The sequence below is a fragment of the Papilio polytes genome, unplaced genomic scaffold, assembly GCF_000836215.1.
Source record: "Papilio polytes unplaced genomic scaffold, Ppol_1.0 DF824270.1, whole genome shotgun sequence".
In the NCBI taxonomy this organism is placed as follows: domain Eukaryota; kingdom Metazoa; phylum Arthropoda; class Insecta; order Lepidoptera; family Papilionidae; genus Papilio; species Papilio polytes.
In genome coordinates, this window is record NW_013524934.1 from 892,136 (window position 1) to 908,022 (window position 15,887).

The following is a 15,887-nucleotide window of genomic DNA, read 5'->3' on the forward strand; positions in this document are numbered from 1 at the left end:
GGAATAATACTTTTATGGGTGTTGAAATTTATACATATCTGGAATTAGGCAATTTAACGAAAAATTTAGTGAAAAAAACCAATCGATTTAATGTTCGTAATACGGGTTTCTTGCCACGATTGGGTTGTTTGGGCACAGTTACATACGCCATGTTCACAAACTAATTACCACGAGATAGTTTAGAGTTATCTGAGGTAGGTTTGTTGTGGGGTGGTATGGGGTAGGTTATGGTTGTGGGGTGTGGGGTGTGGTGTGGGGCGTGTTAGTTACCAGTGTGGCTGGCACGCAGCGCTGGGCCGGTCGCCGAGCGGGGCGTCCCCGGCGGCCGAGGACTCCGACTATTTCACGCCGGAGGAGCCCGCCACCACCATCCTGAGCGGGCCGCGCGCCGCCAGGCCTGTAAGTCATCGTATCGCATCGCATCGCATCGCATCGCCTCCTACCGCTTGCCCTAAGCCTTTCTTTTGCGCGTTCTGGTTTTTATATTCGTTGCATCCATTTTATTTTGTCATAGCTCGTTGCGTCATTTTATTTTTAATATAGCTGGAATATGTTTGTTGTTTAAATTATGCTAAAATGTTGAAATTTTATTAAAAATGTATTTGACCATAGACAAAATCGTCTTTAGATTGTAGCGCCACTGTTGTCAGTGAAATATTGTATTCCAGCTATAATCGTTGTGTAGTAGTAGCGTTTAAGTTAGTATGGTTGTCCCTTGTACGTGGCGGTTCCTTGCAGGAGGGCGCGGCCCCCGCGGGGGCGGAGGCGCCGCAGCGCTGGGCCTTGCCGCACCACGTCACCTCGCTGCCAGGTATGACAGCTTAAAGTCCTTTTAGTTCATATTTTATGCAATAAAACTTATGTGCATGTTACTTTAATATTGCGATTTTTTTCTTATTACCCCCGTCTAGTGCGCTTTTAAAATCTATGGAAAGGCTTTTTACAAATAGCGTCACGGTTCCCGTCATTTATTCCTTTTATCGGCATGTTTCTATTAGAATACAATTGTGTGTAGTTTATAGATAGTAAATAATTATTTTCTTTAAAAATCCCACATCCGGAAACTTGTATCAAATGAACAAAAGTCTTCAAACATCAGATTGCATCGATATAACCAGAAAATTATGACGGGTTAGTATTAAAGCATTATAAATGGAATAGACAACATATAACGTAAAATACACTCAGATTCTGAATTGTGCCATTGCAATATAGACCTAGTTACTAGACATTAAGGTTGTATTTAGGCACTCCTCTGAGCCAGTGGAGCGCGCGGTCGTCGGGCGAGTCGTACAGCTCTACGTCATCGTCGCGACAGCTGCTGGCCGCGCCGCTGCCGGCAGAGCCCTGCTAGCGACTCGCCCTCTCCTGCCACGCTCCCGACACACCACTCTCGCCCTTCTGATATTGTAATACAGACCATTTTGTAATGAGCGAGTATCACGTGACTTGGCAGGATATAAATCAACAGTTTAATGTTTTTCCTTTAAGCGCTAGGACGACCACAAATGTCTTAACATCTCTGGAATTAATTTGTATTATCTTTTATGCACTATACAAGAAAAGAATGTGTCTGTAGTGAATTACTCTGATACTTGTAAAATATTCGTAATTGTTCAATATTCCAATAGTAACCAGTAGTTTTATAAATATTTGGTGTTGGGAGAACTTTAATGGTTATGTCGATTGGCTACGGACATGTAATTGAATAATTTTCGTATAATTTTAGTAGAAAGTTATAAAACATTTTTAGATGTTTAAACTGACATTCCATTATAGTATATGAAGTAGTGTTTTTCATTGTTATTTGGTAGATCTGAGATTGTAAGATTATTAAAAAAAAGTTAAAATTATTAAAAACTTGTTTACTATATGTAAGTAATATGTTATAGTAGCTGTAGTTCCATGTATCTGTTATGTTTAGATAATAAAAAATAATTTATATGTGATAATAATTTGTAAATAGCAAAAAATCAAAATCTATAATAACATTGAAGTTAACAAAAAGCGTATTAGAGTTTTAAATTAAGAAAAATGTATATAAATATATGTTAAAGAATTACTGGTTCACAGGTAATCTAATTTGATATTATTTATGTTTATAGTAAGATAGATGTTTCTGGAAACAATTGTTTTAATTTTCATAAATCTTTTATAGTGTAGTAAATAAGAAAAATTATATTTATTTCACACTTAATTGTAATTTACATTTATTGTAAGTGTAACATTGTTGCGTAGACTTGAAATCATACGTCATACTAATATAAATGGGAAAATTTAGATGGATGGATGTTTGTTAGAATTTGTAGCCTAAACGACTGAATGGATTTTTAATGAAATTTGGTATATATGTAAGAGGATAGTCTGGAAGAACACATAGGCTACTTTTTTTTATCACGCTGACGGAGTCGCGGGCGATAGCTAGTTAAGATATATCTGATGCAAGAATCTCATTTAAATATCTTTGTCTAGTATTGTACAATACTGATAACATTTAATTAAATGGCAGTATTAAGTATTTCATTATTATATTTTTTAAGTGGCGTAGTTGTCTTTAATAACTAAAAAAATATTTGTCTAGTTTCTATCGAACATGTAATGGATTAAATTGTTTATGTGATTAAAATTTTGTATTATAATGGATTTGTTTTATTTTTAAATCATACTTCATACTAATATTATAAATGCGAAAGTTCAGATGGATGGATGTTTGTTAGAGTTTGTAGCCTAAACAGCTGTACGGATTTCGATAAAATTTGGTATAGACATAGAGGATAATCTGGAAGAACACATAGGCTTTTGATTTTTTTAAATTCCATGGCGGACGAAAGCTAGTCCTTAATAAAATATATGAAAATATCAAGTATCTTGGTGTTAATATAACTTTCTATACAGTGTTTATGTATGCATAAATCTATTTCTTGTTTATGGCTCCCCTTAGCAGATTGGGCCAGTGTCAAGTGACATATATCTACAAGTCAACATGTTATAAAATAACCAAAACTAGCAGATAAAAAAAACTTCTTTTATTTATTCAAAGAACAGCAGTCACTGTACAAAAATAAAAAAAAAAATGGTAGAATCTTTAAATATTAAGATTTTAAAATATCCTAGGTTAAATAGATATCAGTCTCAAAGTAAATACAATTTAAATGCAAATAATTTAATATATAAACATGCACTTGCACTTTTACACATAAGGGTAGGCAGATATTACAGATTTTCAATTTGGTGCAAAAACCTACATATAAGTAAAATCCATTAAAATTTACTATTTATGAAACAATAATTTAAGTAAAAAATTTATCACTTAAGTAATTAATGACAATGTATACCATTTGCTTTTTTCTGTAAACTTTTATAATACTTTTGGGTTTGCATTACTAGTTAAGTTGGTTACTTGGTAACTTAACAAAAGATTAATGTTGCCAAGTAAGATAAACATATTCAGTCCTTACTCTGATTTATAAATGCCCTATTACATTTATTTGACTACACTCTGCAGCTTTCTTCAGTGCCCGTCTCCTAGCAGAATAAGCAGACATCTTAAGCAATCGTGCCTGCCTTTGTTCTTTTGTTTCATTAGCAATCCTTTTGGCACTGTATTCTGCCATACGACTCAAGCGCTCAGTCCTTTGTTTGTCACTTTCTTGTGCTATTCTGCTTGCTGTATATACTGACATTTTTTTAAGTCTTAACGATCGTTCTGCAAGGCTTTCATTGGCTAGCCTTTTTGCGCTGTACTCTGATATTTTCGCCAGTCGTTCTTGGCGTTGTTCTGGACTCTCAGCTGCGATCCTCTCAGCAGCCCGCGCCGACATTCTCGCTAAACGTGCAGCACGTTTTTCTTGAGATTCATTTTTAAATCGGGTACTGTTTCCCCATTTTTTAATTTTCGTTGCACTCGAAATTGGAAATAAGTTAAGATAAGATGAAAAATAACTATCTTTTGCAAGTGATCTTGCCTTTGGTTCTGTATTGTTCTGTATTTGATAAATATTTGATTCCGTTATAACATCATGTTCTGTTTTAACTACTATTCCGGGCAATGATAAACAAGTTTCAGATTTCGTATTTTCATTTTCACTTTCCATAACTTCCTTTTTTTAGAGGCATATCACAGTAAAATCATGAGAACAGTCCATTAACTTTGAGATCCATTCACCCCACACAGTTACATATGAAAATACATTTTAATTGAATTAATTCTTGATGTACATTACCCATGTTGATTGTTCGAAGACAAGGATATCCAAAGTATCATCTTAGAAAAGGCAAAAATTAAAGTGTTTTCAAGAGTTAGGCATTACTTGTTTGTTTTATGATTTAAAAATAAATAAAGCAACTTAAAGAAACTTTGTTTTACTCTAATCCCCAACAAAATTCGCACAATTAATCACACATATTAATTGACCGTACACAAAAGGTTAAATTTGCACAATATTATCAAACAAACAATTGCTTGGATGCAAATGTAATGGCGATGTCAGATGGATGTCATTTGACTTGACAGTGATGTTTGACAGCTAGTGTTACCAACAATATAATGTACCTTTGTAAACCGCCGATGTTCAAGTAGGACGATATTTGGGCACTTAAGCCAACTTAAGCGCCTTAAATAGGCAAGGATTTAGACCGTTTAACATTGTTTCTTAAGCGTAGACATAGAATTAATATAGAACATTAAGAATATGAACATTTCGTGGACGGTTTAGCGTTTCTAAACTCCAGTAGTCGGTAAACAAGACGCAAAAAAGTAGTATCACCTATTTTCTTTAAAGAGATACTTTATAGAAGAATTATAGAATATTTAGATACACAACGAACAAATTATAGTGACTAGTTTTTGAAGGGGTGGAAATACATGTTACTAAGGCGGAAAAATAAAAAAAGAAGTTGCGCCTGCGCTTAAGAATCGCTCAAGCTGAGTTGTCAAAAAGTTGGCAATTGGCATTTCATCTGTCCATCTGTTTTATTTTCTTCTACACCATATAGTTATTTACTTTTCTTTACTAGTTGGATAATTTGATGATAACTTTACTGTAGTTGTAATGTAAGTGTATTCCATTTGCCTAAGCAGTAGAATTTCGATCATATTGTATATTTTTATTTGTATATTGTGTTATAAAATATTCGAAAAAGGTCTGGGAATTTACAGGAACTCAAATTTGTATAGTTCACAATATTAGCGTAACACAAAGAGTACGTTTTTCATTTTATAGCGAAATTTCCACAAAGGTGTGCGGTTCGAAGTATTTTAGTGACATAATGGTGTAAAATTTCGTCTACGCCTGACCAAACTATATTACAAAGATATGGATAAAATAATGGATTCACCCGTGGATGGAAGTCCACTATCAGAGGCTGAGGGCTTTGCGGAGAGCGAAACTGACTACTCGAGTATAAGAGGAAAGGTATGTTATTGTTTTTCATCTTATTAGAAAAATTCCCGCTCATTTATGCCGCCAAATTCAAAAAAGCTGAAACGCTAAAACATTTGCAAAATTAATTCTCTGTTACATAAATTAAACGGTTAATTATCATAAGAATTTCAGAATAATAAAAATATTGCACAAGATTACTAAATTTCATAAAAACAAATGCATAGTCTGATGAAATTTTAATGCATATTGTACAACTACTTCCATCGTTTGCAATATTTACAAAGTATGTTTCTATTTATATTTAACCCTAAATCAAAATAGATTTTGAATTAAAACTAAATGGACTTTGATTGATTTTTTTAAAGTCCTTTTAGTAACAAACTGAATTCTAAATTCAATTACTATAATCATAATAATAGAACAATTTACTACAATAGAGAGATTTTTTTTTTCATTTATATCTTTGCGCTATATGTATATTTAAAAAAAAAATCTCGGCTCGGATCTATGTTCTGTAGCAAGGAACACTTTTTCCCTGTCATATGCTTATTCTTGGCCTATCCTTCATAATTCAGTGATTTTTGTACTGTATATTTTTCAAAAATAAATCTTTGTAGATGATACTGGTAAGTCCAACAGCTGATGAATATGACCTGCTCAGGAAACAGCTGCTAGAAAGGATGGAAGCTGGAAATGGAGAAATTATTTATGATATTGGACAAGGGGAAGGTTTGTTTAAATATAATCTTGACACAGACTTTACCTTTAAGGAAAATCTGCATTACACATGTAATTTAATTTAATACAAATGTTAATAATTTAATCATGATGCAATCATATTTCTTTATCACCTAGAAAGAGATGGATGAATTGTGTGAAAGGTGACATGATCAAGAAGGGAGTGATGACTGAGATGACGGATGATAGAGTGCTTTGGAGGACGAAATCCCGGTGCGCCAACCCTACCTACGGGAGTAGGATAAGGCAGGGGAGATGATGATGATGATGATGCAATCTTATGTAAAATTATGTAATAATAGAAAACTATTAAAAGTTAAATAATTGAAAATTTTCTTCATAATATCTTCACAGCGAAATTACTTCAGATTTCATAAAAAAAGAAAAACTAGTAAACTTGAATATTTTACATAGTTTTCATAGACGAAGTTACAGGGTTGAACAACTAGTTAGATATTTATAAAAAAGGCTTTATTCAGAACAAGATGTAATTATTGTAAATGTAATTAGATGGCAAAGGTTTGACGGAGGATGAGTACAGTGCATCTGTGGCAACACTTCAGTCGCTGGTTAGCGGAGAGAAAGTCTCGTGTGTGGAGCTGCGCCGCTGGGACTGCGGCACTGGCCTTGTCGGACAGTACTTGCTCCGGACTGAACTTGATCATACTGACTTTATGGAGATACGGTCAGTATTGCTATAAATTACATTATAGTTTATAAGGCATACACAATTTTTTAACTTTTTCGCATAATCTAACATTAACAGTGCATTTAAAAAACTATTCGATTTTTTAAATTACATTTGAATTCTTATCAATAAAGTATTTAGTAAATTTCAAATAGACAATTACCTAATCAAGAAGTTACATTGATAAACTTAATTTGATAAGACTTATTGCTTATGTTTTAAATAAGACATTTATATACATTACTGGTTTTTTATTATATTATATATGTAATTGGACTTTGTAAGATTTTCTATTTCGAAGATCCGATTGTATCCTATAGTATTTGCGGTAGTGATGTGCCAACTCGGGATAAACGTAACTCGATTTAACTCTCTCTAACTATTTTTAAACGATTTACATAAAAAAAGTAAAAAAAAAAAGAAAGTGAGGGGGCTAACTTCACAGAGGTCAAACTTAGCTCCATGTCGGTTCCATTCGGTTTTCGAACTCGAGTTAAAGAGAATTCAACTCGAGTCGACTCGAGTTACGAACTCGTGTTGACCATCACTAATTTGCGGATTCCTAGTTTTAGACATTAATACAATCGCAACAGCGTACTTTACTTCAACACTCAGACCACTAACTCCCGCCAGAATGGCGCGCTTAATCCTAATTATCCTGAACTAGCTGTTGCTTACGACTTCGTCTATATCAATGATCAAGTGTTACGGAGATCCTCCAGTCCAGTACTGATTTTCTTAACTTTAGTATGTACTGTCTAGGGTTGCTGTGGTGGGTAATGTTGACGCGGGCAAGTCGACACTGCTAGGCGTGTTGACGCACGGTGAACTGGACAACGGGCGAGGACACGCGCGACAGCGGCTCTTCCGGCACAAGCATGAACTTGAGAGTGGTCGTACCAGCTCCGTCGGCAACGATATCCTCGGCTTCGACAGCATGGGTACGTACGTCTATCTAGAACTCAATAAAAAGTGCCCAAAAGTTTGATCCGTGGTGTACTTTTGCATTTTTAAACATAATAAACAGTATATTTGTTAGAAAGTCTTTGTGTTGAATGCCCATGTCAAATCTAAATCTGTTACTTTATGCTAAATTGATATTTCGATGCGACACTATTGGACAATTTATTAAATTAAATAAAAACTATGATTTCGTTGTGTATAGGTAATGTAGTGAACAAGCCGGACCATGGTACACTGGACTGGGTAAAGATCTGCGAGAAGTCGTCCAAAGTGATAACGTTCATCGACCTGGCAGGCCACGAGCGGTACCTCAAGACCACCGTCTTCGGAATGACAGGACACGCGCCTGACTTTGGCATGCTAATGGTTTGTTAAGTTCACCAACTCACTGTAAGTCGCCACTGAGGGGTTCAAAGCCTACCCTAAGTTAGGGAGGCTACGCCTTAGTCAACCACACTGGCCCACTCCCTGTTGACTTCACACAAATCTTTGAATATCTTCGCCGATATGTGCAGGTTAACACGTGTTTTAAAATAATTTATTGTGCTATTAGTGATTTTGAGGATCCGGCTCGAAGGACCATTTTAAAATATGATTGTTTTTGCATGTTATTTGAATGTTGTTGGTAAAGAAATTGTAATTTAGATTGGAGCGAACGCTGGTATCGTGGGCATGACGAAGGAGCACCTCGGGCTGGCGCTGGCGCTGTCAGTGCCCGTGTTCGTTGTTGTCACCAAGATTGACATGTGCCCGCCGAATGTGCTGCAGGTACAATTCAACTTAAAATCTGCTCCTTATTAATATTATAAATGAAAAAGTTTAGATAGATGTTTGTTACTATGTATCTCCAGATCGGATCTCGCTGAAGTTAGTTGGCAATGGAAGATCACAAGACCTACTAATTTAGTAGTTTTTTTTAATTCAACCCTGACGAAGTTGCGGGCGACTGCTATTATATAAATTATTTTTTAGTTTACACATAGATTTATACATAACTTAAGTGAAGTAATTCAATATTAATTGGTATTTTGTCGGTTTAACAGGATAATCTGAAGATGCTGATCAGGATTCTGAAGTCGTCCGGATGCCGGAAGGTGCCCGTCATGGTTAAGACGAAGGATGACGTCATCGTCAGCGCCACCAACTTTGTATCACAGAGGTAACATTCACACACTCATGAAAAACCTAAATTTTGGTTTTGTATATATACTAAAGATGATAGATTTGTATTATATTTTTGTATGTGTTTAATTCACGTAAAAACTACGGAACAGATTTTAAAAATACTTTCACAATTAGAAATGTCATTTATCTATAATTAACGCAGGCTACCTTTTTTATTATCTAATTTCACGCGGTTAAAGTCGCGAGCAACGGCTAGTCATACTTTATACTAATATTATAAATGTGAAAGTTTAGATGGATGGATGGATGTTTGTTAAAGTTTCTGCTACGGTTCAATATCTTATTGCAATTTGTCAGATATAAAATAAAGTCTGGAGTACACATGGGATAAGGTTCATCGCCGAAAAATGTAACAGTGGTAGTGCCCGCTTTAACATCTTAGCACGAATAGGCCGGCACGCCCCCAGTAATACCACGACCACACAGAAAACAGGCGAGAAATGGAAGCAATTCCGTGTTTCGTCTGATGAGTGTGGTGCCGGAGGCCTAATTTAAGTCCCTTACTCTTTACAAGCCTTTTCTCATAAGGAGAGGATGGGAAGGGAAAGTGGATTTGACAGTGGAGGAGATGCATAGGAAGTGGAAATATCTCCTTTATGTGCGTCTCCTCCTCTCTCGGATAAGGGTAGGCAACGCGTCTGCAATTGCGGTTGTCTATGGGCAGCGGTCGCTTCGCCATTTAGGCGGTTTCAGGTGGCCGCTTGCTCGTTTGCCACCTTATGTTATAAAAAAAAAATGTCCGATACGCGCGGGATATTTACTTTTTTGTTATTTATATATTTCATATGTTTTCTTGTACCACGCGGACGAAGTCGCGAGCAACAGCTAGTTTTGTATATATTTGCGCAGGCTATGTCCCATATTCCAAGTGTCGAATGTGACCGGTGAGAACCTGCAGCTGCTGACGATGTTCCTCAACCTGCTGAAGACGCGCATGCCGGCGCACGACGACAAGCCGGCGGAGTTCCAGATAGACGACACCTACTCCGTGCCCGTGAGTATAACCTCGACAACTCAAACCTCGTTAACTTAAAAACCTATCTAACTTTAAAAAATAATATGTTGCCTTCCTATCAGAGCCCATAACCTCTATAACTTAAAATATTTTATGTTTCCCTTGAACTTTTACTTATCAAGATTCTGCTGTAGAAACCCTATGCGTCCTTAGTGAAATCTTTTTAGTTTTAATCAGGTGGATCTTTTTTTTATTTCTGTACCTTATGTAATTAAAAATTATTAGGTTTAATATGTTATTTTTATGTGAATGAATGAATTTTGTAACTTTTCACTTGCTGTGCCGAACATTATATTAAGTGCGCTGTAAGTGTAAATGAATGCTAAGATATTTGAAAAAGCGTTTCTTATAGGGTGTGGGCACAGTGGTATCGGGCACGACGCTGGCAGGCACCATCCGGTTGAACGACACGCTGCTGCTGGGGCCGGACGCGCTGGGCAGGTTCGCGCCGGTCGCCGTGCGTGGAATACACCGTAAGCGCATGCCCGTGCCGGAGGTGCGAGGCGGACAGACTGCCAGCTTCGCGCTCAAGAAGGTATCAAACACAACATAACCACGCTTAAACACAACACAACCACGCTAAAACACAACACAACCACGCTAAAACACAACACAACCATCCTTAAACACAACACAACCACGCTTAAACACAACACAACCATGCTTAAACACAACACAACCACGCTTAAACACAACACAACCGCGTTTAAACACAACACAACTACGCTTAAACACAACTCAACCACGCTTAAACACAGCACTACCACGCTAAAACACAACACAACCACGCTTAAAAACAACACAACCACGCTTAAACACAACACTACCACGCTAAAACACAACACAACCACGCTTAAAAACAACACAACCACGCTTAAAAACCACACAATCACGCTTATACACAACAGAAACGTGTTTAAACACAACACAACCACGCTTAAAAACAACACAACCACGCTTATACACAACAGAAACGTGTTTAAACACAACACAACCACGCTTAAACACAATACAACCACGCTTATACACAACATAACCACCAAACACAACACAGTCGCGCTACTACTACCTCATAAGAAACAATATTGCCAATTTTTTTTAAGTTTTATTTTTTGCTATTTTTGTAATTAACCTTGATGTTATAGATAAAACGGTCCCAGATTCGCAAGGGCATGGTGATGGTGTCTCCGGCGCTGAACCCGCAGGCGTGCTGGCAGTTCGAGGGGGAGATCCTCGTACTGCACCACCCGACCACCATTTCCTCCAGATATCAGGCCATGGGTACATACACATTGACAAATCACAATCCAATGTTGTAACTTAGTCAAAAAATCAATTATCTATAAAAATTGCTAGTGAACTCCAATAGCCAAAAAACCAATTTTAAAAAAGTCTTCTAATTGCTGGGAAGATGCTGGGTAGGTGAATATTATAAGCTCCTTTTTTTTTAATTTCTTGAAGAAATCATAGACTACCATATTTTCTTAAATGTGTAAAAAATAGTATATGTTTGTTATTATTTTTTGTGTATTATTATTATGTTAAATATCTGTTGTGCAGTGCACTGCGGCAGTATCCGGCAGACGGCGTCGATCCTGTCGATGTCGCGCGACTGCCTGCGCACCGGCGACAAGGCGCTCGTGCGCTTCCGCTTCATCAAGCACCCGGAGTACCTCAAGCACGGACAGCGCATGGTAAAACATATCTTTAAAACTATGGTCAAATTGACCATACTATTATCATATCCTACGTACTTTTATTTGATTAGTTACATATTTTTAGGGCTACCGCGGTTATTGTCTATGCCAGTGGTCAGCAACTTTTTATTTTTTTTTTTCATTTTGACTAATAAGTTTGCCGACCATTGCGATGTCTTTGAGTATTAATTTCGCGTAGGTTAAAATTTTTTATTGCAATAAAAGGTTTATTAAAGACCCGAAATAAGTATATTAGAGAAAGTTTCAGAGCAGCCCTAATGGTAGAGAAGGTAAGGAGTAAGAGGTTAGCATGTTATAAGGGATAAATCGCGTGTTACAAGGAGAAGTAGACTTAGGAGGAGATGGATGAATTGCGTGAAAGGTGACATGACCAAGGAGGGAGTGATGACTGCGATGACAGAGTTATTTGTAGGACAAAAACCTGTTGCGCCGACAATATGGGAGTAGGATAAGGTTTGCTAAAGACGAATAACTTTGTGTGCAGGTGTTCCGCGAAGGGCGCACGAAGGCCGTGGGCAACGTGCTGCGTCCGGAGCCGGTGTCGGCGAGCCGCGCGCCGCCCGCCCGCCACAAGCACGACATACACACGCACAACGCGCAGCGCAGGCACAACGAACACGACGTTAGTACTCTACTTGTAAAATAATGCCTATTCATAATTTTCATTACAATCTATACTAATATTAAGAGGAAAGATTTCTATTTTTGTATGTATTGAAATAACTCAAAAACGACTGGGCCTGTTACAAAAATTCTGTCTCCATTAAAAAGCTACATTATCACTAAGTAACATAGACTATTATTTAATTTAACGTGGACGAAGTCGCGAGCAACAACTCGTTCATAATATAAAAGTAATAATATTGGTGATTTAAATGCAATAGTATGAAGAAATTGAGCAAGGTAATAAAGTTATTTTGGATTAGAAACGTCTAAAAGAATTTTGATCATGTAATGAATTTAAAAACAAATAGTTTGAACTAGCCATACTGAATTTTTGTTGCGTTTTAAATTTGAGTAAAGTATATTTGCTTACATATAACTGTATTTTCCAATATACTTTTAGTAAAAGAATAAATGTGGTAAAAATATTTGTTTTAATAGTAAAAACTCATAGTTAAGACATTTAAAATCCTGTCTATCCGAACAGCCACAAGAGAATGACACCGATGTGACGGCTGCGGATTCTCCTTTCGAAGTGCAGGCTGACAAGCGCGGCGCTGGCGGCGGCCGACGCCCGCGCAAGCGACACGACAAGCCCGGACAGCCCTCGCACTCCGCCGTGCCCGCCAACTGACACACACCTACCCCCACCCCCACCCCCACTACCATACTAAACCCTATCCTCAACGCTGAGGAAGCATAAGCCAGACATTGCTAAAGTTCAGCTAGATTTATCTATACGTCTTGAAATGTATTTTGTCCATAAGACATCCTTATAAGTATTTTTATTCCATTTTAACATAATAAAAATTTCGATCCGCCTTTCAAAAGTGAAATATTATTTATTAAATAAATTTTCAAATTATAACAGCAAAATTTTAATGGCCGTCTAAACTCAGAGGAATGATAATCTCTAAAATATTTTCCGATTTAAAATTGTTTGTCCATTGATCGATTAATTGAAGTAATTATTTTTTAATAATTACTAAATTCGAGTAAAAACTCCATTGCAGTTGTCTGGCGAAGTTGTAAAGTCTATTGTAAGTACAAGGCCGTAGTTTGCTGTTTAGTTGTAGGCGTGGTGACACATTTTTGTCTACTTTTACATATTAATATAGGGCACTCATATTTTTATAGTCTAAATTTTTTCCTTTTTTCGATCAGATTGCACCATATTTTATCTAAAATTAGTATAATGGTATATTTTCTACTTATTTTTGTGTCTGTACATTTACAGTACGTCATATTTACATACAAAATTGATAGTTTGTCGCTAGTAAATTTAGCTCAAACATTTTATTCGATTACTAGAAGTAGGTCCAAATTTTCAAGTATTTTTGAAATATTAACAATAAGTTTACAATTTTTATATTTTCAATGTATTTGAAAAATTATATAACATTGTTTCTAGCATATCAGTGTGTTGTGAAGTGAAGAATCTGTTTTGTTTAATTTTTATTAAAAAAATCTATAATTTACTTTATCTAAAAGAAGAAATTTATATGTTGACAATAAAAGAAATGTTTGTATTTTATTAATGTATATTAAAATATATTTTGGTTTCCTAAATGTTTTTGGTTTATTTAAAAATGTTTTTTTTTGTTGGTTATTATAACTCGGTATAAATTGGCTCATCTTTATTGTTTGTACTTTGTTAAGTACGTCAATATATTTCGTTTTAGTGACTACTGCTACAGAATTGTACAATTTAATTTTGTTTCAATATTCAAATTTTATAAAAACTGTTCTTTCATATGTAAAATATCATGATCTATGGAATACGTACTTATAGACATATGCAATAATTTCTGCTTATAATTTCAATAGTATGTTATAAATGCTACAATAAAAGTCTGATCAATATCTGTAAAGTGGAGAAAATTCCAACTACAGTTGTCATTTATGTCAAGTTAGTATCAGCCATCAGGTGGCTGTATTACTGACAGTGCTGTCACTCCACAGAGCTATGAATACTAGAACTGGTTGGTGATTTAGTGGTTGCAATTACTTCAGTATTTGTTTTTTGTACCATTGTAATGTGATTGTCTAGGTTAAGCGAGAAGTTATTTTACCGACAAGTTTCACAATTTTCAAATTAAATTAGCTAAAAAACTTTGGTATTATTATTTCTTCCTTATAATACTGTAGTTTAACTAAACTCTCAACTAATATTGCAGACAGCAGAAAATACTGCTTTTTAGTTTTTTTCAGCAGCATTTTACTAGTATTAAATTAGTAGGCTAGACTTAGATGTACTTATTCCATTACATAAATTTAGGGAAATAAATCATTTCTGATAAATACATATTTTATAAAAACAAATAAAAAATTCATCATTTATTGACTACAATAAAAACTAAAAGTTTGCAATAATTGTTGTCTTATTTTTTAATTTGTTTCTTGGCATCTTCTATTCCTTCTCTTAAATGTTGACTGAATCTTCTAAAAAATGATAACAAAACATTGACTTTTTGTGGATCCATTTCGGATACTTTTTCTTTTCCTCTGTAGAAAACTGAGATAGCTAATTGTGCAGCTCTTCTCACTGGATATGATTCTGCAAGCCTTTGAACTAATCGTTCATTGTTAGCTAAGTATTTAAGCAGAGCTCGGAGTGGCATCTTGTATAACTCACTTGAATGATGTTTCAAATGAACACATGTTCCTATACTTCTGCAAGAGTTCACGCTTCAGTCGCAGCTGAGTTCTAAGTATTTCAAATTGCTTCAATTGGTCTTGCTTATTGTACTCAATACCAGGGAGACGTTTGATCTAAAAATATTAAATATTTATGTCAGTTTCTTTATTTTTATACAGATTATGCAAAAATTACTATTTTGGCCACGCAATGATATAATACATACCTGGGACCTTGCAATGTCAAACTTTTTTTGCAATTCCAATACTTTTTGACTGCAATCCTGGGATTCGCGCGCTTTAGCAGAGTTGTCGTGGAAATCCCGTTCAACACTAAAACATGAAATATTGGTTGTAAACCTACAATCACGAGATAAGTTATCTAAAAATAATTTGGACGGAAATACCTTCGTATGATTTCGTAAACAATCGGTAAAAAGTCTACATCTACGTCCTGAACATTGAAAGGACTAAAATTATTGGGATCTGAAAGTTCCGAGTTGCCTTCCATTAGAGGTACTTTGGGATTGTAGAACAACTTTAATTAAAAAGATAATGGACTTGCCTAAGTTCAAGAATGATTGGATTATACTCAAATCTTATCTTTATTAATATTCCATTCTAAAATAAATAACCAATTAACCAAGACAATAATATTTCATCGGACAATGACATTGTGTCAAAGTCAAATACACAGAAAACATACATAACAAAGATAAAAGCCATAAAATTGGACAACTTCAATATTTAACAAATAATAGAACAGTAAAAGTTAAATTCGTCGAGCGTATTAGGTGGTTCAGTACCTTGTAAAACTTAATTTGATAGTGTAATATCAATATTTAAAGTAATGTTAATAATAGTTACAAATTCTGTTGTTGATTCTAGAGTTAAGC

At 35.4% G+C, this 15,887-nt stretch overlaps 4 protein-coding genes across 5 annotated transcripts; 2 read left to right on the forward strand and 2 right to left on the reverse strand.

Moving 5' to 3' along the window:
• The first annotated feature begins 215 nt into the window (after positions 1-215).
• On the forward strand, positions 216-2,051 carry LOC106103676. The gene is made up of 4 exons (XM_013283504.1): positions 216-220; positions 267-399; positions 613-811; positions 1,248-2,051. Exons 1-4 carry the CDS (start codon positions 216-218, stop codon positions 1,352-1,354), a joined length of 444 nt encoding a protein of 147 aa, XP_013138958.1. The 3' UTR covers positions 1,355-2,051.
• Positions 2,052-3,057: 1,006 nt separating this feature from the next.
• Positions 3,058-4,486, reverse strand: LOC106103981. Its single transcript, XM_013283907.1, has one exon. It carries the CDS (start codon positions 4,092-4,094, stop codon positions 3,465-3,467), a length of 630 nt encoding a protein of 209 aa, XP_013139361.1. The 5' UTR covers positions 4,095-4,486; the 3' UTR covers positions 3,058-3,464.
• Positions 4,487-4,924: 438 nt separating this feature from the next.
• Positions 4,925-13,816, forward strand: LOC106104986 (GTP-binding protein 1). Of its 2 annotated transcripts, none has more exons than XM_013285184.1 (14): positions 4,925-5,053; positions 5,223-5,414; positions 6,002-6,113; positions 6,633-6,807; positions 7,573-7,751; positions 7,976-8,139; positions 8,419-8,541; positions 8,817-8,932; positions 9,808-9,952; positions 10,326-10,508; positions 11,119-11,254; positions 11,534-11,667; positions 12,176-12,313; positions 12,842-13,816. In XM_013285184.1, exons 2-14 carry the CDS (start codon positions 5,316-5,318, stop codon positions 12,986-12,988), a joined length of 1,851 nt encoding a protein of 616 aa, XP_013140638.1. In that variant the 5' UTR covers positions 4,925-5,053; positions 5,223-5,315; the 3' UTR covers positions 12,989-13,816. The 2 variants fall into 2 exon arrangements, with proteins under 2 accessions (XP_013140638.1, XP_013140643.1); XM_013285189.1 differs by lacking the exon at positions 4,925-5,053 and adding an exon at positions 5,074-5,142.
• Positions 13,817-14,894: 1,078 nt separating this feature from the next.
• On the reverse strand, positions 14,895-15,670 carry LOC106104999 (mediator of RNA polymerase II transcription subunit 9). Its single transcript, XM_013285200.1, has 3 exons — positions 15,399-15,670; positions 15,219-15,324; positions 14,895-15,126 (listed from the first exon to the last, which is right to left on the reverse strand). The coding sequence occupies exons 1-3, from the start codon at positions 15,500-15,502 to the stop codon at positions 14,986-14,988; spliced, it is 351 nt and encodes a 116-aa protein (XP_013140654.1). The 5' UTR covers positions 15,503-15,670; the 3' UTR covers positions 14,895-14,985.
• Between the last annotated feature and the right edge of the window lie 217 nt (positions 15,671-15,887).